The sequence below is a fragment of the Anopheles stephensi genome, chromosome 2 (genome assembly GCF_013141755.1).
Source record: "Anopheles stephensi strain Indian chromosome 2, UCI_ANSTEP_V1.0, whole genome shotgun sequence".
Classification (NCBI taxonomy): domain Eukaryota; kingdom Metazoa; phylum Arthropoda; class Insecta; order Diptera; family Culicidae; genus Anopheles; species Anopheles stephensi.
In genome coordinates, this window is record NC_050202.1 from 61,525,945 (window position 1) to 61,550,771 (window position 24,827).

General features: G+C 45.0%; 1 protein-coding gene across 11 annotated transcripts in view; it reads right to left on the minus strand.

Moving 5' to 3' along the window:
* The window catches only part of LOC118506569 (uncharacterized protein CG43867), a 176,990-nt gene that overhangs the window by 118,593 nt on the left and 33,570 nt on the right, over positions 1-24,827 (minus strand). For all 11 annotated transcript variants that reach the window (XM_036043906.1, XM_036043897.1, XM_036043908.1 and 8 more), the window contains exons 2-3: positions 3,264-4,228; positions 2,899-2,991 (exon numbers count right to left, since the gene is read on the minus strand). In XM_036043906.1, the coding sequence (XP_035899799.1) occupies positions 2,899-2,991; positions 3,264-4,082 (912 nt within the window). In that variant the 5' untranslated portion in view covers positions 4,083-4,228. The remainder of the gene's footprint in view (positions 1-2,898; positions 2,992-3,263; positions 4,229-24,827) is intronic.

Genomic DNA, 24,827 nt, shown 5'->3' on the forward strand with positions numbered 1-24,827 from the left:
CGCCACCTTCCAAATCCAACCGAATTAAACTATTTCCAGCTCGTTTAGTAATGCGAACAGTTGCCTAGCCTTATGCTGACTCACGCATAAAATATGTCCCACCTACCGCACACCCTCCCGCATTTATCCACCATCATCCCTTATCGCTGCACGCTGCAGACCGCACCGGCAGTCCTCCGCAAACAGTCATCAAATGAGCACGCGGTTTGGATGGGGGACGGTCTGGATTTTGGCCGATCGTGTCGCTGAATTAATTTTAGCGATTTAGTCAAACGTTCTTGCATGAAATGGCAAGACATTACGAACTGTTTGGCGGGGGGGGGGGGCACACCGGTGAAAGGGAGATTTGGAATCTTTTCAATCACCCACTCCAGCAAACTCCAGCAAACATGATCCGATGATGGGTTTTTGGGTGGCGTTCGTTTTTTTTTTTAAGTTATGCTCAGAATTTTATATCACATATTTAAAACCGGGTTCTTTGCGTTCGGGCACAAGCACACAGTCACATTCGCCGTTGACATTCGCTTGCCCTTTCGTTTTCCCAACAGTCTCGGAAGCAATCCTTCCTAAGGTTCATTGTCACCGTTCCGGGGGAGACAGTTCCTTTTTTGTTTGAGTCACAACCGTGAACTTCAACTTGGATGTGCCGCGACGCTCACGAGTGGTTTTGTCACAGTCTGAAATGTCACTTTGCAAGCGTAGCACGTACCAACCGACAGAGCGAGAGAGAGAAAAGAGTATTTTGAAGCCAAAAGAAAAGAAAAAACAGCAACCGAAAACCACTAATAGCTACAGAAGAACGTAAGATTATTAAACAAATCAAGCGAGAAGCGGATAGGAATTGACACCCAGCGTTTCCCCCGGTTGTCGCAATGTTTGGTGGATGGACGACATTTGCTATGAGGATTTTGGTCACATATCAACAGCGCTTAACCCTTGGAGGAAAGCGATTTTCTAAACCGATTTCATGCAAGCAAGCAACAAGTGTTTGAAGTTATTGAATTTTTGTATAAATTGTGACGAATATTCAGCCATATCTGGCATACTGAAACTTACTGCGGCCATAAGGAAATATTTCTTCATCTCAAAAAAACAAATGCATGCGCACTTGAAGGTTGTCGCCCAAACGGACGGCCAGGCCGAATGTCCAATTAATGGATGAAAAAATGTCCAAACACACTGTCAAACGTCTAATATGTCCCACCACATGCGCTGCTCGCGCGGCTGTCCCTCCGAACTATACCCATGAGGAGTACTTCCTTTATGCCACGGTGTTGGCCCTACCAACCCCAAATGGCCCATCTCTCCAACCCCGTGCCATCCGAGAATCCCAAGCAGCGTGCGAGAAATGGTGCAGTAAATTAAATCTAACAACGAGATAGAGCACATACAGAAGTTTTATTTCGTGTTAAAATACTTTATCTTGCTGCTTGGGGGAAGTTTTCGGGGCCGACTCGACCGATCGGGGAGCAACCTTCCGCAACCTTCCCGGCCCTGTGTCACGTTGAAAATGACAATATGCGAACGGCTCCCTTTCAGCTGTCAAAATGAGCGGAAATTAAGGGCCAGGAAAAATGGTCGGCTTTAGCACCATAAAACCGTTATCCATGTGCCGCACCACACACGACCCCCCAGAAGGTGGTGATGATCGTCGATGGTTCCTCACGGTCCAGCACGACGCAACGCAGGCGGCAAAGGGGAAAAGTGATGCGTTTTACGCTCTCGTTGAACGGTGTCCTAATGTTCTCGTTCGCTCGGCCATTGGAGTTCGCTCTCCGGACGGAACCGGAATGGTTCGTGGCATATGGAGATTTAAATGGGGTGGCGTAGGGGGCGGTTGGGGGTTATCAAAAGGGGTAGCGAGCAGCTAGCTGGTGATGGAGACAGAACCGACTACGTCGGCAACGATGCTTCGGAGCTAAATGAATAATCATAAAATAATGAGCTTTACGAGATGGTTTCCGGTGGTGCAAAAGAGCACTCGCACACACACATCCAAGCAAAAGCTCGGTAGTATTACGAGATCTTCCACACGGCTTTGCACGCTCTGACACCAGCAGACCTAAGGATCCACTGAGCGGTATCCCTGGTGTACCGCTCCCACCGTCCACGCCAGCACCCTCCCCGAAAGGATTCGAACGGAGGATATCATTTTTACGAGGTGGTAATAATGTCCTGCAGTTCATGAGTAAAGTGTGCCCGGTCGGTTGAAAGTGCGAAGCGGTGTGTGAAGGCAAAGAGAAAATCATTGCTGAGCAAACAGTTTTTGCGTAAGTTTAGGCAACTTCGCTTCGGGCGGAACTTGAGCGAAATGGACGATGGCGTCCGTCGCATCCAACCCGCCTGAGGTACCCTGAGGGCTTGGACATGGAAATCTATGCTACTACGCTAAGCTTTTATGCACAAAGCACAGATAAGTTTAATGGGCCGTTTAGAAGGATCATCAAGATACGGTGTCCACCCCTTCCCGGGTACCACGCATCGAACCACGTCAACATTGACAGCCCATTCGACGGGGCCAATGCTTATGATTGGATTTGATTACGGGTGACCACATGAGCGGTGCGTCATATTATACTCATGTCCCTTGGTACCATTTTAATGGCAAACACGCATGGTGAGCGATTTAAATTAATGGTTCTGAGTTTTTTGTTTTGCTTAAAATCAGTTAAAAGGATTAACTGAACATGACCGAAAGATACTTGAACATGACTTTGATGATTATTAACGGATGATGACTGAACCTTCAAAGAATATCGAAGGAATAAAGGCATTATCGGCTCAACTTTACAGAATTGAACTTATGCGAAGAGAGGGTCAATTCTTATAAGCTTAATCCAACTTTGAAGATATAATATGATTCAATAGTTCAACTTGCTACAGGAAATGTGTCATTACCTTTTCTCGCAGCATGTCTCGCACACGCCCAGCCTGGTTTCTCGATCGATGCAATTCTAACTGAAGCTCTAAACACCGCTCCTGCCAGTTTATCTGCAAGTAGAAAAATGAATTAGAAATTAAGCATCCATACAAGCAAACGTTTAACGAAAAATATGCAAACAAGCCGTTAAAGAGCAAACGAGGGAGTTTCTCCCCTTCGATACAACACATTGCATAACTTTAGGCGTCTTTGTTTTGCGAATTTTTGTAACCTCTTTCTGTAGTACTGAATACCCAAAACTACCAATTGATGTGCTTTTTAACAGTTTGTTTCCATTTTTACTAACGCATCATGAACCTCCATAGCCGCTTCTTCTACTCACTTCCGGTTGATGATGAAGATATCCTCCCCCAGCTCCACCACCACCGCCAAGATGATGATGATGTCCATCCACCATCGAGAGTGGATCAGGGCCAAGGTTACCGAGCGGTGGCCAGGGAGCATCACAGTCGAGCGCAACAAGCGACGGGTTCGCGATGTACGCCGCGTTCGGTTTTTGTGGCACTGGTGGAGGTTTCGATCCGCTCCCATTTCGACGACTCATCAACCGTGGACTGTTTGGCGTTGATCGTGAACCCATCATTATCCTACCCAAAACGTGCGGTGGTGGCACAGGTAGTCCTCCACCTCCACCACTACCACCACCTCCTCCACCACCACTCCCACTACCACCCGAACCGAGCGTACCACCGATGTAGCTACCAGTACTGCTGCTAGAGCTAAGCTTCGTGCTTTGATTTGACACAGACGACAAAGACGTCGAGGAGGAAGCTGTCGTGTTGTAGTACCCGGCACCACCATTCGGATGACCGGCGCTAACACTGCTAACACCACCACCGACACCACCTCCATGATGAGGATGATGATGCTGTAGCGTCGAGGAAGACGAGAACGTTTGCGTCGAGGAAGAGGATGGCATCGGTGGCATACCCATACCGCACTGGGGGTGAGGCACAAGAGGTGGTGGTGTTGGGCAGCCACCACTACTTCCACCACCACCACCACCGCTTCCTCCCCCGCTGGAATACTTTAGATGAGCTAGCTGGTGTTGTTGCTGCTGTATCTGGGCCTGAAGCTCACTCAAGCTCATCAGAGGGTCGAATATCTGCGACAGGCGTCGCGGTGGACTTTCACCAGCCATTGTGAGCGGGAGACGCGCCGCTATTCTGATGAACCTTTTCCAAACCTAGTTCACAATTGGGTTAACACCGCCGGCGAAGGTGACGAAAGCGTCGCGTATCTTCGGCGAGCATGATTGTTTATTCTGTGCGAAACACATCCACATAACTGTAGGGAAGAGAAGAATGGAAATAGCATGGTTATTGAAGGTGTACATAAAACTTAATAAGTACATGGATAAAAGAACAGTTCGCAGGAACATAATTAAGAGTTCCAACAGGTAAGTACGATATTGCAGGACAGTATGCAACAGGTCCGTTATCAAACACAAGAATACTACTCGTTCGAACCACCACAAAGGACCTTCTCCTTCTCCTGATCATTGTTTAGCTTACTGGCAAAAAAGGAGTAAATTGTTTTGCTTAGGAGACAATACTTCTGTTTTTGTAATACCAATTGCAAAATCGACGCTACAGACTGCCGTCGTTTGAATGTCTATGCTCCGATTATTGAACATAAATTCTTATCTTATTTGAAATATTTCAACACCAGTGTCTTTCGCTTACTCATTCGCTTGGTCAGACTATTACAAAAAGAGCCCATTTTGAGGACTTAAAAGCTTCTATCGCCATAGTCATAAAACAAAGCGATAACCCGTCCCGAAAGGAAAATGAAAAATGTCTGAAAGCGTCTAGCAATCGTTTTCGATTATTCGTTTTAAAAGCCTTTTTCGTCTTGTACGTTAGCGCCTGCAAGTATGTATCTATGTTTCTAGTGTCACCATGTATCCACTTATGTTCGAATTCGGTCCAAAATTTACAATAAAATGCATTATTCTAGATACAACCAATTGAACTCACGATTCAAACGTTAGTCTTCGTAAGGCAATCGCAAATCTCAACCTAACCAAAATAGAGTGTTCAAACAGTGCTCACTTGACGCTTTAAACAAACTCATGATTCACAAACGATTGCCAAACTACTTAAATTTACAAATTCTTTCCCGATCCTTTTCACAACTCACCACAGCTACTACCCTTTCAACTGGCATCCCACTGCCATAGATCGATACCGACCAACCATTCCCATTATTTATCTACGTAATAAAAATGTCCCCAAACGATGCATGCACGCACGGGCGCACGGCTGATAAAAGCCAACCCAAAGCGAAAGTCTACTGGGCCCCGTCTGCCGTAAAATCACAGTTGAACCGCAAACAAAAATACACAAATCGAACGCGTCATCACCCCTTTTTTTACGGTGTCCCCGATTTACCCAACAACCGGAAAAATCAACCGTTGTCGAATAGGGAAAAACTGAACAGAAAACCCAAAAATCGGGGTGGAAAAAGTGGAAAAAACACGCACACACACAAACATCGTACGCATTCAACGGGCTATCACTTTTCAACAAAGAATTTTCTCACCCATCATAACGAGGACTTGTGAGCGCTGTTGTGTTGGCGCTTGCTTTTGTCTCCCCTCCCCACGATTTCGTTTTGTTCTCCTCCTCAGCCCACCCAATACTGACGCCCTAGCCCTTGTGCGGTCGGAAATGTGACCAGTAAGTTACGCGTTTTCTCGCCCAACTGCCGGCCGAAGTCTGGAGCGCACGTTTGGCCTATCGGATACGCATTCGGATCGGAATGAAATTGAACAAAACGCGTCCATACAGAACGTTTCAATAGGAAATGGAGATATGGCCTCGGCACTGGCGGGGGTGTGATAGGAGAGATTTGATTGGGTTGCAAAAGGATGATCAGCCGGGAACTGATGATGATAGTGCGCGGCGAAAAGGAAATTGGATTTTCTATAGATAACGATGGTTGGTTTGCTTCTCTATGAATGGGCTACTGAATTTCCACTGGTGAATGGTGGTTGAACTAGAAGAAATTAAATAACCATGCATCACTCGAGTTATTGTGCGGTGAATTTAGATGGAAAGAGCTCTTATTTTATCATTAAATTATCTTACTTTTAGTTTTCGATATTTTAGTCTTTACTGGTGTATTTTAACTAAAAAATTTCTACTCACCCACTTTGTTGGAGTTTGAATTTGAAAATTCTACCCAAGCCAATGTTCTCAGAATCCCGGCATGTGAATATTTATTGCACAAAACTGTTGCAACCGGAACTATATACTCCAGTCGTAGAAAACCAAACCAACCAATCAGAGTTTTCTCTTCTAGCTTCCTCTGCAAATTACTGCGGAACCACTTATCACGAGCGTGTGCAACCAAGGGTTACTTCAACCCTTAACGTAAATATCCCTCTGCTCCCTGTGCCTCATTACTGTTAGATCTGTTCTGGAAGTAAAACCCTTCGGACCGTATTCCCAAATTACTGCAGAGTTTTCACTACATATTTTCCACCCTTGCTCGCTCTGCTTCCCTATGGCACCGCAAAGATATGGTGCCAAATGGGTCAAATGAGACTGTTCATAACATTTAACCTGCGCAACGATATGCAACCAATCGGTTCTTCGAAGGCTCTTCTTACTTCGATTGGATATTCCAGATGGCAATAACTTGCAGTAACTTGCTTTTTGTCGTACCTGTACCTGTGAAACCTGCTCGAATCAGTTCTTAGTTTTCATTCCCAAAGTGCTGGCAGCGTCATACAGGCAGGCAACGAGGTCGACGGTTCACAGCTTGAGATTATCCAATCAACGATCTTCTGACTTCTCTGAGCCTGATGGCAAGCGATGTGGCAGGAGGACAATAACACACACATATACTTCTTCTGTTGCTGAAGGTGTTTGAGGACACATCGAGCTATCCCTAAACCATTGGTTACGAAATCCTACTGCATAATCGTTACCACTTGGAAATAATTATCGACCCGAGGTACGCATCCGAACGCGTTTTGCCGAAGGACCTTCCCGACCGACAACTGAAACTCATAAAAACCGTCAATAATTACTGCGTTACGCCATTCGGTAAGGTGAAAGTGTCGTTGCCTAAACGTTGCAGAACACGTCGCTTTTGCTAGGCGTACCTTTCTCACTTTTCACGGTAGGTAAACGAAACGGACAATTTGTGCTCAAGTCGTGATTGGCATTCGAATAAGCGAATCGTTTGTGCGTATGTGTGTGTTTGTTCCAGTCCTTTCCTGCCTACAAAACACGTCTACCACAATCATCCGACACTAAAGATGTTGCTTCACGTTGTTGAGCCTATACTGATGGGAACCGAAATCAACAACGCCCGTAAAGATCCGTATAAATCCTTGCGTCTATTCCAAGCGCTAAAAGATGTAGCAAACGGTAAAGGCTCCTCCAATCGCACCAACGAAGAGGAAGAGGTCAAGAAGGTAAGACGTAACAAACTGTCGTCAAAGTTGAATTACTTCCGCTACGTGAAACACTCAATCATCGGTGCTTTTTCAGATCCGCTACCCCTCAAAAAAAAAAGCAAGTCGAAAAATGTGGACGAAAGAAAGAAAAGTGCCTCACACCCGGTTCGGAGCCTCCGAGAAGCCTTTCACGCTTTGTTGCAACAACAACAAAAAAACTCTTCAAGTGAGCAAAAAAGAAAGTACAAAAAAGTTGAATTTCTATTGCCGAAGCATTTCTGCCCTCGTCCCAAATTGCGGCATACGGTTCACAGAGGGACAGAAAGAATCCCACCCCTGAGATCGGGGTTTTGGTGGTGGTAGTTGCGTACCGCACACTAACCAAGCAAATAAATCCATTAACACAAATTTGATTTTCTTCCCAAACTTTTATCAATTTGATTTATAGATAAAGTTAGCCTACGGGTGGCTGGGCACGCCGGGAATGTAACGAGCACGTCGGGTGAACGGGCGAAACATTTCACACGGCCTTTCCGGGAGCTCGCTCAATGATGGAAATTCGAAATGGTTCGCGAAAAATCGTTCGCGAAACCATTCGCTTCCCCGGACGCTAACGAGCGTCGTAGCTCGGGTGGTGGCCGGGGAGTCACCAAAGTGGAGCAGAAGTTTGGTGCCATTGCGCCAAAAATTCTTTCATCAACACCATAAATCAAGTCACACCAGGAACTAAGTGAGAAAACGGTGACGCTTTCGCAATTTTTTCCCTCACCCACCCTTGGCTACATGACATGGTGTTTCGCCGAAAGAATGGGGGGGGACAACAGTAAGAACACATCGACGAATGCCCATTTGTCACCTCTGGCTATATGCCCCCACTAACGTCCCCAAAACCCTTGTTCCGACTCCGGAATGGGAAATGCCGGAAAGCGGCAAATGAAAGGTTAACAATGGTTAAGCAGGTCGAGTGACAAAAAATCAAACCCAAAATCGCTCCACCACCGAACGACACACACAACCAATAAATCGATTTTTCTAATGTGACCCGAGGAACGGGGAAACCGGAGATCGGAGCGTAAGTGGTGGCGAGACCACTAATTCATTGCAGATGACAAGAAATTTGGCAGCCGGAAAGCTCTCCCGTGGATATTTGCGAGCACTGGATCAAGTTGTGACCGATGCGTGTGTGTGTGTGGCACCGATCCATCTTGCCACTGTTTTTCGTCTCGATCCTCACCAACGTGGGGGCCGTGTTCTGTTCTCGATTGATTGATGTGTTTACGCCAACGATAAGGTAGCAGAAGCATCACACAGGCATATGTGTGGCAATTTGTTGCAGAATGTGGTGCTGGTTTTTTCCTTCTTTTTTTTTTTTTGCTGCGGAAAACGGATCGGACAAACGAACGTAAATGAGCTTTTGATCGGCCAAAAGTTTGACATATTAGTTGACCCAAAATAACAATTATTGTGCCACAAACAGGGGAGGAGGAGTGGTGTTGTAATGGGATGTGTTGTGACTGCAAAAGAAATTCGTGTCATTACGAGTGGTTTTGATAGTTTTCGGCGTAGGGAATGGGAATAGCTTTCGAGGACATAGGAGTGTTTTTAGTTGTTAAGGAGAAAATTCAAGTAATTGTAACACTATAGAACAAAATTAATTACTGGATATATTATAAAATTGCAAACAATTTATCACCGTTTCCTAGGACTTTACTGTTGATACTGCCCATCAACCTGTGCACAGCTTCTGTGGCCAGTAAATTTCACTTATTCTTCATCTATCGAGTATGTATCATTATTTTTCGCTCCCTTATTTCCATTTTTGGTTTATTAATGCACAATTAGGTCAATTATCCAAGGAAAAAAATGCACAATATCTCTCTATAGGACGCAACTGGGAGTTCAGTCGGGATGCAGTTTGGTCAGCCCCTTGATCATACACCTTCCGAGCCCTGGTTTCAAGCCATTTGTATTTTGTTTGACGTATGAATTGAGGCTCAGAAACACTTATATCATACACGGAGTCGAACAGTAGATCGGTCATCGTTAGGATTTTGGGCCACATAATAACCTAACAACATAACAGAGGCGGTCCGGTGGCCGATGCGATAACGGCGCCAGTCTTCACAGGGCACGACCGGGGTTCAAATCAAATGGCATTCCGTGACCTTTAGAGATTGTGGTGCCACGGAAGAATAGGTTAGAATTAATTTTTATTTTCCGAATGACTCTCAATCGCAGTTGTCGATAAACGGTTCCACACCGACGCTTAGTTTGCAGTCGTCTGAGTTTTGCCAGCACCCATGTTGACGCTAGTAGATCATATCGATAACTGTGTACAATCATTTTTTGCTTCTCCTCTTGCATGTCGAAGTTCGATAGTCAGCCCTCCTTCGAGGCAAACCGGATTAAATTTTCAGTACTGCCAGGTGAGGTTTCAGAGCCACTATCGCAATTGCCTTAAGACCACTTCAAAAAAATTAATAATAATTCTAGTAGCAAATCGTAAAACCAAACTCAAATCATACTAAAAATCTCTTTTCTTCGCTCTCTCTTAAGATGTAATCAATATCGTCTCCGCACCATTCGCACCATAACAATGAACCTCAACAGGTTTGTGTGTTTCAGTGCCTAATACAATCATACACACTACATATTGTTCTTCGCAAAAAACCCCAGCAAAACAAGAATAAAATCCAACCTCGCACGCTACATATACGGTTCGAAAATGTGGTCCAAATCGCCTTCTTTTATCTTTCACGCTGTTGTCATTTTATGCGTTTCATTGTACGCACTTCGCCACAAAAAAAACTGAAACAAAAAGAAGCGAAACATCTCGCGTAACATCGCTGAAAAGGGCGGCAAAAGAACTTCATTTGCAGTTCAGCTTTTTCTTGCAACTTCCTTCTTCCACGCAACGGCACTTGTGGGAACCCGTTTCGAAAGCGATTCGATTCGATTTTCCACAAACACTCACACACACACGCAGTCCCCCCCAACTCCCGTGCACGACTTCGAAATGGTCCGGAAAATTCCTCCCTTTTGTCAGGACATTTTCGGTAGCGACAAATGGGATGATCTTCGTAACCGTCTTGGAACTTTGTGCCCGTCGGCGCAACCCCTTCGCACTCACACACCACAAACTCCTTCCAGTGTGAAAACGGGGAAGTTTCGTAGGCCGTCGTCGCAAAACGTCAGACCCAGCTGTGTTTCGGCACAACACGCCAGCAACATATTAGCATATGGCTTCGTTTGCGTACACGCGCGCCCCGATATGTTCCCCGGGGGTTGTGTACGCACCAACCTACCCATTATCCCTTTCGACCAGGGTATGTGTGCGTGCGTGGAAAGTCTTGCAGGGATTGCCCACTGCTTCATAGCACCCAAGGCGGATGATGCCCTTTTGTGGATGCAACCGGTTCCCGGTTTAACGGACGGTAAACGGGGCTGCCGCTTTAAGGGATGCCGTCGGCGTGCGTACCAGATGCTTTTGCGATTTCGGTCGGAAAATATAAATATTCGATAATACTCCAGCCGTTGGGGGCAGGATAGTAAGCGTGTTGGTGGTGGTTGTGCCGGGTGCGACTGGAATTGAGGGCATATTTTAGCGCTTTTTTACGAGCGCATGATGATGTTGAGAATCGGTCGAACGTTCGGCGGGTGGTTCGCAAAAAGGAAGAGTTGCTCTATTTTCATCGCTCCTTAAGGCGATATTTGGTTGTCGTCTTGCAGCTTACAAACACATCCTTTCGCGTCCTCTCTCATTGCTGTAGGCTAATCGATGACAGGATGGGTAAAGTTTTGCCCTACAGAGTGAAATGCTTAAAATGTATTGTTATTTTCTATAAAGCTACTTTGTACAGATAATGTAAGACAGACAAGAATCCACCAAAATGGCAACAATATTGGTATCTTTAATAGTTTGTTTTTGTATTATTTAAAGAATTTTAAACTAACTTACTTACTTATCGAGCTCCAACAATCCTCGATACCGCTCACGGTTTAGGACTTTACGGGCTGTGTCGTACGGTGTCATTCTCATAACATGACATGAGCCTAGCAACTCTAAGTCGCTGCACGGATCATCGTAGTTATCGTTGAGCTCGTTATTGTCCCGACTCTTTCATTGGACTCTGAGCATCTTCCTCTCGAAAGTGATTAAGAGGGTTTCGGCAGGTTTGAACAGAGTCCAGGTTTCAGAGGCGTATTTGAGTACTGGGATTAAAAATGCCCTATATTCTATATATTGAGCGCAGAAGTTCCCTAAGGCTCAAGTAAGATCGGTGGATAGCCAGCACCCTTACGCGTAGCCCGCCATGTATGTTGTTGTCGGTGCTGTCTTTTGACTCCAGATTGGCAAATGTGGCCGACATTAAAGTTGCGGTCACCTATCTGTACATCATCCCTGCGTATATCAGTGTTTGTTAGCAGGGCCGCCGATGTTAGCACCACCATCATTTTGGTCTTCGTTAAACATCAACCCGAGGTATAATGCCGCTCGCTCAATCCTTTGGTTATGCTTTTGCTACATAGGAGAGCTTCTTGTGGAAGGATTGACTTATGGAAGAGAGTCCCCTAAGTTTCCACTTCCAAGTCACCCACCTTCACCTGGCATGTAATGTTGGACATTATCATTCTTAAAAGCCTGATAAACTTGGCCTGGATAGCGAAAGAACTCAATAGTAGTTTGAACTAAAAATCATCAAATATCACAACAAATTATCCCGGACGAGGTTCAATACCGTCTCACTGTATGCAGAATGGACTTTCCCTCTAAACTTAGTCTGGAAAACCAGTAACGGCAGGCCAAGATATCTGGAGGTTTTAGAGCCAAAAAGAGAAGAAAACCAAGCATAGCAGAATGACTTGCGAAGAAAGTAGGAAACATGTTTTGCATACCAAATTCAACAGTTATATGCAAAAAAAGGAGAAAACAAAACAACCAACAAACTCATTCAACAGAGGAATACAATTCATTGCTAAACAACAACAAAAAAGGCAGCATTATGCATCCACTGCTACACCCTTCTACATAGCGCTATCATTACACTCATCATCATCTTTATCATCATCAGCAACAAGCGTGAACCGTTTGGGTAAATTACCGATGCATAAACCACGCATAAAAGCGAGGCCAAACGTAAAAAAATATGCCCCGGTGCTTCATGCGTTGGTGGCCCGTCCCAAAGCCTGCGCCGGCCGGCGGTTATTCAAATGGTGAAATGACTCTTCATAACAGTCGAATTAACATAATTTACTTTGCCCGCCATCAAATAGCGGGAAAGCGACCGGAGATAGAAACGGAGCAGGCCCAGTCAGGAACTGATGGTTGATGAGCCAAAAGTGCATCATCACGGGATCAATCCGCGCACCGCGTACTGTGCACATAATAAAGCCGGAAATGAGAGAGAGACGATGATAAGGCTGGCAGCGCGACACCGATCACTCGTTGTTGGTGTTGTTTTGGATGGGGATGATCGGGACGGAAGAATCATACAACGCGAATGTACGGATAAATAAATTAAACTCAATTTAATTTACTTGAAATTTATCACCATCACACGCACGAGAAATGCTTTTGCATGTGAAACGACAAAAAAAACGCTTCACTCGAATGAGCAATTTCGATTAATTTTTAACGTTTCCCGTAGCGAGGTCAATGCCATACATTACCGGGCACGCCAACAGAATGCAATTAATTAGGTGCAGCAGAAATTTGAATATGATAAAAGGAAAAAAGATGCGTTTGGAGTTATTGGAAATTATTTTCCCTCCAAGCAGACGTATTTCATTCATTCGCTCACCATATTGCCATCGTGGGAAAATAACAACACATCAACCATCCCGTAATCGATATTCCATTGCACGATTAGGCGAAATGCGCCCTAAACGTATTATAAAATCTCGAAACAAGCTAAACCGGTATGCAAAGGCCTGCCGGCCATTTCTCGGAGGCACAATAATACCTTTTTGCATGTAAACACACCAAATAAACCATTTATTGCTTTACATATGGTGCAGATACGATTTGATCACATTTTGGGTGGAAGAAGGGCGCCCACTGATCGATCGAGCCCCCAGGCAGCAAATGTGGAGCCGAACGCACAGGCAAAAGCAAATCTAAATCTACCCCCGCTTTAAACAAAAGACGCCCGCCACCAAAACAACCAGGGAGAAAGCCTCAGTGATTGGCAATAAAAGAACAGAGAAATGGCACGAAAAACACATGTTACTACCGCACCGTCGTACCGCTTGATTGGGTGTGATTCATTCGAGTCGATTACGAGAACACTCGAATATGTATCTCCCGGGAGCCACAACAATGTATCTCGCATCACAGGCAATATCGATGCTTCGAGGGGACCACCGCTTACATGCATGATTTGAAAGCGATGTCAGTTGCCCCCCGGCCAGAAAATTTGTACATCCTTTCGTACCGGTTTCGTTTTGTAGAAATCTTCAATAGTTCGGTCCTCTCGACTCGCTGTACAAACAGAGAGGCTTTGAAGGCACAGCAATCCAACGAAAAAAACGCACAAGCTGCTGGCTAAGGTCCGAACCAAAAAAAGGAATATCCCCCACATGGTTGGTTGGCACACGGTGTTGTTGGCATATATTTTCATAAATCGATGACTTTTATTGAAATATTATTCAGATTTGCGCCTACGGATCCCGCAAACACGGACCGGTGAAGATTGCGGTCGAATCATCCATTTCGCCCAATGATGGAAAATGTCCATCGCTTATTGGTGCGAGAGTATGTTTGAGTTTGAGTGGTTGAGGAGAAATTCTTCACCAGCATAACGAATGTGGATTGGATGAAAAATAGCATAGAAAAATTTATGAAATGAGAATGACGCATAGTACAACATAGAATCCAATCTGATCTGCAACAATCTTTTGAAAATCGTTCCTATAAATAGAATATGCTTCAGGACTCGCTTTTTCTAGCAATAGAATAAATAGAATTGCATACTTTCTGGCGCGATACCACTATAGATTTTTGTTTTGCTTATTGGCTTAACGACATGCTAGGTGTTGTCAACCTTCTAATGGCTTACCACAATACTTATTGATACGACGTAGTTGTATACGGAGTAATGGGCCCGGATGAGATTTGAACCCCGGTTCCCTCGGTCACATCCACCTCCGCGCCGTCATGTGTGGCTCGTGGAAAATGGCACAACAAAATGGAATACAGTGCTCTTTCAAACCCAACAAAACCGATCCATTTTGATAGCTTCTGCTCTGTTTAACGTTCAGTCAACTATTTAACATTAATCCCATGCAACGCATTTCACCATTCACCAACTATGCGTACGTGCAGCATGTAATTAAACTAATTTTCCTCCACTCAGAGCTTCTTCATTGAAACAGCTATTAAACAATGCGCCCACTGGACAATCGGTGCACACGGTCGTGCTTAATCGAAAAATCATCATAATCAGTAATTTTCAATTATGAAATGCAGTATCTCATTTGTAATGCACAACGGTCGAAACCCGGTAGACTTTTTGCTCTACCGTAAGCAACCGTACCCTGTGCCGACCGAATGTTCAATCATCGATTTGAGCCACAAATTGAATTATGGCTCATAACATAAATCACGCCATCACGTGCCGGTGTATTAGATCATACGCTTCGCTTTAAGTACAGGTTGATGATGAGTTTTTTTTTTTGTGTGTGTTTCGCTGTCAATATTTGTACAGTAGCACCGGGTAAGCGTAGGGGTCTATTAAGCAGTGAAACTTAATTTAATTAATCCAATCAACCGAATGATTCACTCATAATGCACTGGCACCGCACAAAGCAGCAAAAACGTATAATTAAACATTGCATCTACCAAGGGACGCCATTTTTTGATCGAGAGAATGTTGGTGTTCGAATTAAAAAAGAAGAATTTCACTTGCTTTCCTTCATTCACCACGCCGTTCCGTGGCCCGGTTAATTTCAAGGGTCATTTTACAGATATTCATTGCCTGATATACATAGGGATGGGATCGCCCACTCTGTTTTCTCTTGCCGAAAGTGTCGCTGGTTTAACTCTTTCTTGGAAATCATCTCAAACATTGGAAGGTTGAAAAAACAACTAAATCATTTCTCCCCCGACTAAACTCAATCGACACTGAGGCAGTAAAAAGGTAGAGATTATATGCTATACATAGTGCAAGATAAAAACACCGCGTAAAGGCTAACAGCATCCGCCTGCGCCAGCGAAAACCGATTGCAGCCCAGCTCACCAATTGAGCCAGCCGGGCGGTCGGGAGGTCAATTCATTTTACGATCGAATTAATAATCATCATCAAGAGCGATTCCGTCGCCTACGGACATTCAGCATCGACCGTCGAGCAATCGTGGGCGACGACGAATCGGCTGGGATCGCTCCAAAACGCAAATAACAATAATAATTACGATAAAGATAATAATTATTAATGCACACCGACCCGACCGTGCGAAGCACAAGACGCAGGAGATGCGTATGCACCCATGCACATTGGGCAATAAATATTGAATGAATGTTTCGAACGGAGCGAAGCGAGATACGGGCTGAAAGTTTTCGAACAAATTTTCCAAAATCGAAAAGGTTGGACGTGACAGCAATCAGTGCGAAGATATTAAGGAAAACGGCAGAGATGGAAAGTAACGAGCGAGCGGGAAGATCGTAAATATGTTCCGAAGTGGACGAGTGCACCACAACAAAATTGCATCGGACAAACCAAACACAGAGTCACACTCGGTACTGCAACCGACAAAACTATTTATTGCAAAATACGCTCATTTGCATCGGTATGTCCGAATCGAACGGCGAGCGAGCTGCATACTTCGGTACGATTTCCCGTGCACGATATGTAACGGCTCGCATGCAATTTCGATGCACCAGGATGCCTTTCTGCACGGTCCGTTTTATTGCATCCTTGTGCGATTAGGTGTGCGACTAGCGATGGCTGTGTTTGAACCGAGGCGCCCCTATATTGCGATACGTCAACGGGAAAAGAGGCATCGCAGATCAAACGAACTACATCAGCAGTACAATGGGTGCAATGGGCTCTGCCGGAATTTCCTTCACGAGCTGCCCATTTCCCTAAACCCGTTACGTTATGCATCTGCAAGCGGACATAAATCGACGCACAAAGGCTTTTTGTGCGTACGGTTCATGCTGGTAGGCACCGAAATAGTAGGTAGTTTGCAAATCAAACCAATTGACCTGTGATTTTCATAATGTTCTGCATGCGTTCGCTGCAGAACTGTCGGTCCGTTCGTGAGAGGGAACTACGTCGGTATGATTGCGCTAGGCAAAGTTTTTTCCGAAGTACAAAGCCGACGACCTGCTCGAACCGGAAACGGTATGAAATTTACACTCAATTAGCGTTTGAGAGGTGCATTTGAATAGACTGGGGTAGAAATATGCCAAAATTGAAATATGTTTACTTCTACTCTTTTTATAGAAATTACTATTAAATTCATTCATCAAAAATGTTAATAAAACCCCCCTCAACGGAATATTTTAAGTCGAGATGAGTTCTCGATCATTTTACCTCCAATAATGTTCTCCATTTCTTTAACGTTTGCGATGACCTCAACAATGCCTCAAACAAAAAAAAAACCGTGTATCGTAGCTCCTTTGAAACAGGAGCAGATTTTCTCCATGACCAGCCGTTCTGCTGCAGAAGAAATCCTGCCTGCCGCTGGTATACTTTATTTCATTTTTATTAACCGATGGGGAACTATGAAAAATAACGAGATGTGCAAATTTTTAGCTAAAACCAAGCGGACTACTCCTCTCCATCCAGTTTAAGAGAAGCCAGTCCAAGTCCAAGGAACTAACTCTGAAGTCTGCTTCGTCCCTTGCGCTTGCCACGGCACGGCAAGCTGCTGATGGTACACCACCGCAGTCACTACTTAATATCTGCCCTGTTAGCTTTTTCTGACCGGCTTCCGATCATAAACGGACACTCGTTCGCCTTCGTCTGTGTAGCATCCGGGTATCTGCTTGGAGCTGCCTGCTGATGATCCTTCGAGCTGGCGTGTATTCCCTTTTCCCCCCCGAAACGTGACAAGGACCGTAGAGCCCGGTGGAACCGTCTTCGTTCACGCTACCTATATCCGCACACTGACGAGGATTTAAATAATTTAGTGGCCCTTGTCATGAAATGTGCCCGTGCCGGAAATGTTTCTTTTTTTTTTTCGTTCGTAATCCAATGGCGTCCACCTATACGTTCGTTTCTGTTGGCGAGATTTAACGGCGATGCTCTCGTGCCAATGTGAGGTTGACGGTGGCATTTGTTTTGTTTCTTTCTTTTTTTTGCTACTGCTTCTTGGTCAACACGAACGTTATAGTGAGGAGAGGAACATAAAGAAAAAAACCAAACACATCCTTACAACATCGGCGCGGGTGAAGAAATCAGATCCAACGACTGGCACCGCCATCAAGCCGCGAGATTTGCAACAGTGATTTGTGTCAATTTCACACGACATAACGATGTACTCAAGCCATGCGATAGGTAGATACGGGATGGTTGGGCGATCACGTGTTTGATGGGTTATAAGACCAACAACGGTGGAAATGTAACACAGAAATGTCTGATGTTACCTTCTTGTCTGACATTACATCTGATTTTGTGGCAGACGGACAAGAATCTAACATGTGTTATTCCAAAACAGCTGTAAGTCATGTCACGGATTTCGTATTATGTCACTCTTCGGAACCGAACTCGGTCGTCCTTGTTGTATAAAAAAGCTTAAAAAGCTTCTCGAAAAATCTGATTACCTATCTCCTCAAGCCACCAATGAAAAGCCACTACAAAACATCATCTTATAAATTGCTGGGACTATACGCTCATCTCCTTTCGTCAAACGTCAAATTTAAATTCCAATGCAATGAACCAGTTTCCAACTCGTATCTGCTTAACTTGCTATCTTTAATTAACCCGCTTCTGTTCGCCGTGCGTTGCACTACATCATGTTTCATACTGTCTGGAACAAAAGTTTTTTAATTAGTTTCGCTCTCTCACAACCCGGCCAAATCTTTTCACCATTCGGCCCAGGCAAAAGGCAACTTGCACGATGTAAGTACTTTCCAGCCCATTACCCATTTTCGGACGGTTGATCTCTCGTTCATTAAGCCCGTATGTGTGTGTGTGTGTGTGTGTGACTGTGTTGGTCGTTCATCAAGTTTGGTTAGCCCAACCAATATCGACAGCAGCAGCCCTGTTTACTGTGGGGCCATGTCCTTGAGTTGTGCCCTTCAGAGAAGAGAGCATAACAGCTCGGCAGGACCGCAGGCTTAGAGCTTCTAATGCCTTTCGGTTAGAGCAAGAACAGTTTACAAACTTTAATCAAATATTTATGACAGAACCCTATCCTTATCGTCCCTTTGCTGCGCAGCACACATATTCGGAAGACGGATGTCTCTCTGTTGACGCTGAATGTTGTACTAGATTTGTGCTTTTCTTTGTTCCACAGTTGTTGCATTACATTGCATCAGTTTGCCGTTCGATCGTGTCCGCATGCTTAACTACTTAGAGCCAGCTTAGTTCAGTTTGAAAGATCATGCAAATAACTTTTTTTGTTTAATTTCTTCTATTGCTTGATTGAAGGACATTCGCTATGGGGTAAGAGTTTCTAATTAATCCTTTAGCATCCTCGTCTAAAACTGTTGTCCTAGCGAGTATAATAAGCTTCCAGAGAACAAAGAAAACCACACATTCTGAAGACGTGGTGGGGAAGCATCCTCGTATGAATAGGCCAGTAAGAACCCCAAACCGACATTAATGACAGTTGCGAAAATACGTCCACTGTGTGTAACATCAAACTTAAGCCTTTTCAACCATCCCTGTCGAGCAAAAAGGACACACACACACTCCAGATAGTCCTCGGAGCGTAATTTATTGCAGCACGCCAATAGAAAGCACCCCGGAACTAATAAATTAATGCCCTCACCGACACGATCGCAGAGTTGCCTCTTTTTTTTTTGGCTGCCGAGCTAGAAACTTTGTCCCCAAACCAAAACGTCTCATTCATCTTCCAGCACGAACTTCAAACTGGCTTGCCAAACCCTAAACGGCGTCCTTTGCGTTCTTGGCCACATGTATGTGTGTGTTTGTGGTTTTATTTTTCGACCAAAATTCTTCCGGTATGAGCTTACCCCTGGTTCTCCGATAGAACGATCGAAAGAAATTTAGTGTCCGTAGCAGGGACACGCACATTGCGCTTTTCGGGTAATTTGATGCACCTGACTGCGTCTTAAGAAGGCTCAAGGAGTGGGTGGACACACACGCCCATAAATTGTGCATGCATCTGCAACGTACGTATGAGTACGTCGTCGTTCGGTAGGACTCGGTAAGTTTAATTACCGTGACAGCTTGTGAGTTAATCTGGCCAAGATTCCTTCGAGCTGAAGGAACGTTCACAGGGAAGTAACACCAAAGATCTTGGGAAAATTATTCCTTTTGCTTCTGGGTTGGATCGACTGCTTTATACAACCGGCCAGATTATATTTTCTTCCGTACTGGTCAGGGAAAAGTATCGTAGCCTAAAGTGAACCAATCAAGCCAATATTCAACCACAATGTCCCTCCAAAACGCAAAAAAACGGAACCTCCTGTAAAGACATTTCCGCTGATAATGTCTATCCACAGGTCTATCGTACAACCCCGGAAGCTGTTGGAAGTTTCCTCCTGGGGGGAAAATCTCAACATCTCACACACACACACACACATACACACCCTACAACAATGAGCATCTGAAGTGAGCATTTATTCCACATTACGGCAGTGATGCAGCGCGAACAAGCACTGTTCATCGCTCGGCGGCAACTGCAACAACCGGATGTATAATCCCCGCCGGAGGATAAGGATAAGCGACGGAGCGCAAGGGGAGTTCCGTTCAGTTCCGGTTCCGGTCTGGCGAAACGATCAACTCGCCACCACTACCCAACATGACCACAACGGTTCTGGGCCCGGCAACTCGGCTATCCATTCGGGCGGAAATAGTTTCATTTTCTCGAGCTCGTTTTCTAACTCGTTGTCGTCAGGCCGTCATTGGCTGTCGCGGTGCAGGGCGCTGCGGGTGGGAGGATGTCCTTAAACCCTTTTGCCCGGATTGCCCGGACAGCTGCTACCTCCGTACGAACGATTACTTCATGTTACACACACACACACACACCCAATTCCCAGCACCGCGTACCCATTTTCCGTTCCCAACGATCTCTTAATGTCTGATTCTGCACCTGATGTTTTGGGTCGATTGTTGAGAGGAAAAGCTTCTCAACCGGTACAATTTCTGCGACTTCCTCTCTGTGCTAAAAGCGGGGATTAAAATTGGTACGCGAGTGGAACACATACACACACACACACTGGTGGAGGATTTTAAAGTGTCTCCTAACGTTCGAATGCCGAAAAGTTCAGCGATGCAGCGAATCAGGCACAGAGCTCCATTGCAATCGACATTGGCTAGCCGTTTACTTATCTCCAAAAGTGCAGTGACATCGATACGGTTCTGGTTGGTTTGTTGGGGCTGAAGCTACTTTTCACTTTAGAACTTTTATCGGTTATCGTTTTGTTAAATGCTCAACAGAAATGAAGTTATTGGGTAGTAATTTATTCACTGTACCAAATAATTGGCTATTAATGAAATTACTAATAAAGATTCTCAGCTAAAAATTGAGAAAGAGGACCATTGATAATGATAAGCTTATCAGGATTTATTTTCTTTAAATAACATCTTTTATTTAATCCCTACAATGAGTACCCTGTCCGTATTTTTAAACTCTCCAAATCGCAATCAAATTTGTGCCTCCACTCTACGATGCGATGCCCCTCGGAAACAAAATGCTGAACCCAGTAACCAAGTGTAAAATGGACTCCAAAAAGTCAGCCCCCTCTGCAAACCGCCGGCCGATGGGCGAAAGCGAAACGGAACTAGCGAACCATGCCCTAGAAGCAATACTTTCCAACCCAAATGTGCCCACGTTGGGTTGAAGCGAAAATGAAGGTCCGTGGTACCACTCGGCCGGCCGCCCAACCGCCCAGGCCACGGTCACCCATCCGCTCAACATATCCTCCCAAGACCGGTAACGAAGCGGAAAACTTGAGTCCTACGGTTGGTTATCCTTTCCTCCCCACCCCTTTCCCCCGGTGGTTATGGCGTTCTAGCTTTAGGACTCTGTCGGACTGGCGGCTTTAGCTATCGAGGCCGATTGCGGAATGTCACAGGTGTGGTGTGTCGTTGGCTAGCTGACTGGCTGGTGTACGAGAGAGAGCGTGTGTTGGAATGGCCAAGGCCGCAACCACGCTGGATAGTACTACGGAAACAGGGGGGGGATACGATGGCCTAGATGGCAACGATGGCACTGGTGGTGGAATAGATTTATTACTGCACCAAAAATTCACCCTCCCATGTGGCAAGGGGTTTCGGGAGCAAGTTCCGAGTGCGACTAAGTGCGACCCGAACAAGACTTCGCAAAAGGATCCCGTTCCCCGTGTACAGGGAACGGTTAAACCACAGCCACGAACTGCCTGCACCACACGGGTACCCACTCCCGCGATGCACATGCCGAAGGAATTAAATTCCCAATTTAAATTTATTCACTTCAGCGGTCCACCACGTGCACACGGCACCACACATTGACGATGACAACCGTACGAAGAAAGCCGGACGGTGCCGAACGACAGTTGGCAATGAATTTAGTCAGGGGACTCTGCAGTCAAGAGAATCCTGTCCCGGTCCCGATCGCTTCTACGGCTGCTACCACTGCCGTGGTCATTGAGTTTAATAATAGCAGCAGAGCGGATACTAAAAATTGGATGGTTCGCCTCAAAATTAGACCAATCGAAAGTTTTACCATGGATCTTGCCCTCATTTTCGAAACCCTCGCCGGGACACATCCCACCCAACAAGAATGGAGCAAACGTGACTACTTTGCATATGAAGCGAATAAAATGAAGAAAGTAATCCCATTCCCCGTGTAAGGGGTTTTCTAAGTTTAGCTTACTTTTGGTGGTGTTTTTTTTTCTCAACCCCTCTTGAGTCTCGAAGTGCACAAGTTTGAAGAATTCAAGACATAGTGCCGGCAACCCTAATTCGGCTACTTCGCCCCGAACCTGAACCGCAGTGTAATGGGTGACGATGGTTTGCCTCCATTCGCTCGTCCACCAGCGGAGCTACGGATCGCACTCGGACATCACAGCTTCAGCCGACACGAGGGTTAATGCTAGTGCACGGGAATACGTGATGAGTGACCGAGAGACCGAGTTTGTTTTGTCGGGGTTGTTGAGATAGGACACGTCCTCAGCGTCCGCTCGGTCCCACCCTGGTCTGGGTCAATCTCGAGCGCGCCAAACGATTCCATTCGCATTCTGATCGAGAAGCCGGTGGCCAGAATAAACAGGCGTGTGCTGAAGGGTTCCGTCTAGCGAACCCGAAAGGAATCAATCCATTCCCACGAGAACCATTCGGTGCGGTTGTTTTTGGACGGATAGTCTCCACTAAACCCGGAAACTCATCGCATAAATATGCGATCGACGACCTTTCTGCAAACCGCGAAGCAGCTGATGACCCGGAGGCCGGCATCATCCCGAAAACGCAAGAACGTGCCATTTCTGATTGGACTACATTAGGTCAACTCTGTGCCCGAGTTTCATGCAAACGATAGGATGCGTTCCGCATGTCTAACGAGCACGGCCCAGGAAGCTACACGACTCGGTACGGTAGCGTGTGGAAACGGTTGCTCACACAACGGATCCGCTCCCCCCAGAATCCAAATATTGTCCTTTAACGAAGAGCTTCAATGTGGCGACTTTACGGATGGCCTTACGAAGTTTTTTAAAAAAAGTTCCAATTAACGTAACCATTGAATTGGTTTTCTGTACACCTGCTAGAAGGATATGCTAGTGGATCGAACATTCAAGGTGTGTTAAGTCACTTTTCTACGCTTCTAAAACACAGCCAATTTTTAAAAAGTCAATGGTAGTCGCTCCACAGTACTTGGAACTACAGTTTGTCCTGCGGCGGGAACATTGGTTTCGTGTTGGAAAATTCATTGCAAAAGCTATGGCTTCCACTCCTACTGCCACACTCTTTCCCGAGTCCCCTATCAATTAGAATCAATGGATGCCTTAATTGAATAAACAACTATCAATTTTATGCGACAACCGTGCTCGAAACCGATCACTGAAACTGCTGCACCGGACCGGCGTTTGTCACGCTCCGTTTAACGATTCCGATGATAACAAAGGCCTGGTGTTCTTATTATTCCTTAAAACTTTACCTACCAGCTGCGGATGCAAACGCGACATCCCGAAAAAGCATGCTCCCGGGCACGTATTTATTATCAGAAATAGCATCAACTAATAGCCCGGCGGGCAGCATACAAAAGACACGGTTCTTAGTACCGAATGGTGCCGCTCTATGATAGAGACAAAGTAAACTTAGCAAACACGATAAGGATGAGGTGCATGCTGGAGCAGAGGTTCTCGCGATGGACTGCTTTAATGCTTCCACTTTAATCCTGAATCGTCAGAATATTACCTTTTTCTGTGGCACATTGATTTGACCATAAATTGTGTAAACATTTGAGCAAAGTAAACAGAATCATGCTAGCTCGATGTACTAAAAAATACCCAAGCGATCATACTTTGATACGCAAATAGGATTGCAACACCTCGTAAGATTACACAGGTGAGAGCAAAAATTGTTCAATTTTCATCTGGATTTAAGAAAATGTTGGGTTTACCAGTAGTTCTTATTGCCATTATTGTTGTCGAATTGGCTATCCGTCAGACAGGGCTGAGTGCTTGAAACTTAACGAAAGCTTTTACTCTAACGTTTGCATTACAGTTTCCCAAACGGAAACTGGATTTTTACAAAATTTCTTCCAGCGAGGCCAGAGCTACGAAAATGTTTTTTTTTTTATAGTTTTAACTTAGAATCAAGTTATTCATTTATTTATGTATTGTTACTAACCATCGCCGCCGTTAATTTATTTGAGTGCTTTACTTTCGATGGTAATGACAAACTAGTTTTATCAGTAAGAATAAATCAATTACATGAACTATAAACAATATTATTGATTATTGGATATTTTCGGGAGTAACGCAAAAAAATGAGTAAAAAAAACCCAAAACCTTGCGAGCAGCTGCTAGATTTTACTTTTAATTCTATGGTTGAAATTAAGAAACCTGTGTGGCCGTAAAGGGTATAATCAGCCACGAGTTACATGAAATCAGTTGAAGCTGCAATTGCTTTTGTTTACATTCTGTATACACCTTCGAACCGAAATCATTACTTTGACAGCTAGCGTTGCCCCGACTTAACGAAACTTGAAGAAAGTTTGGTCTTCTCTAACTCGAAGCGACAATACCGATCCGTTCGATATGCGATTAGAGAAGGTTTTTTTGAGAGTTTATCTGATAGAGAGCCATAATAAGCACTTATGTTGGGAAACAGTTTTGTGGTTATCGTAGATCGGAATCCCAACATA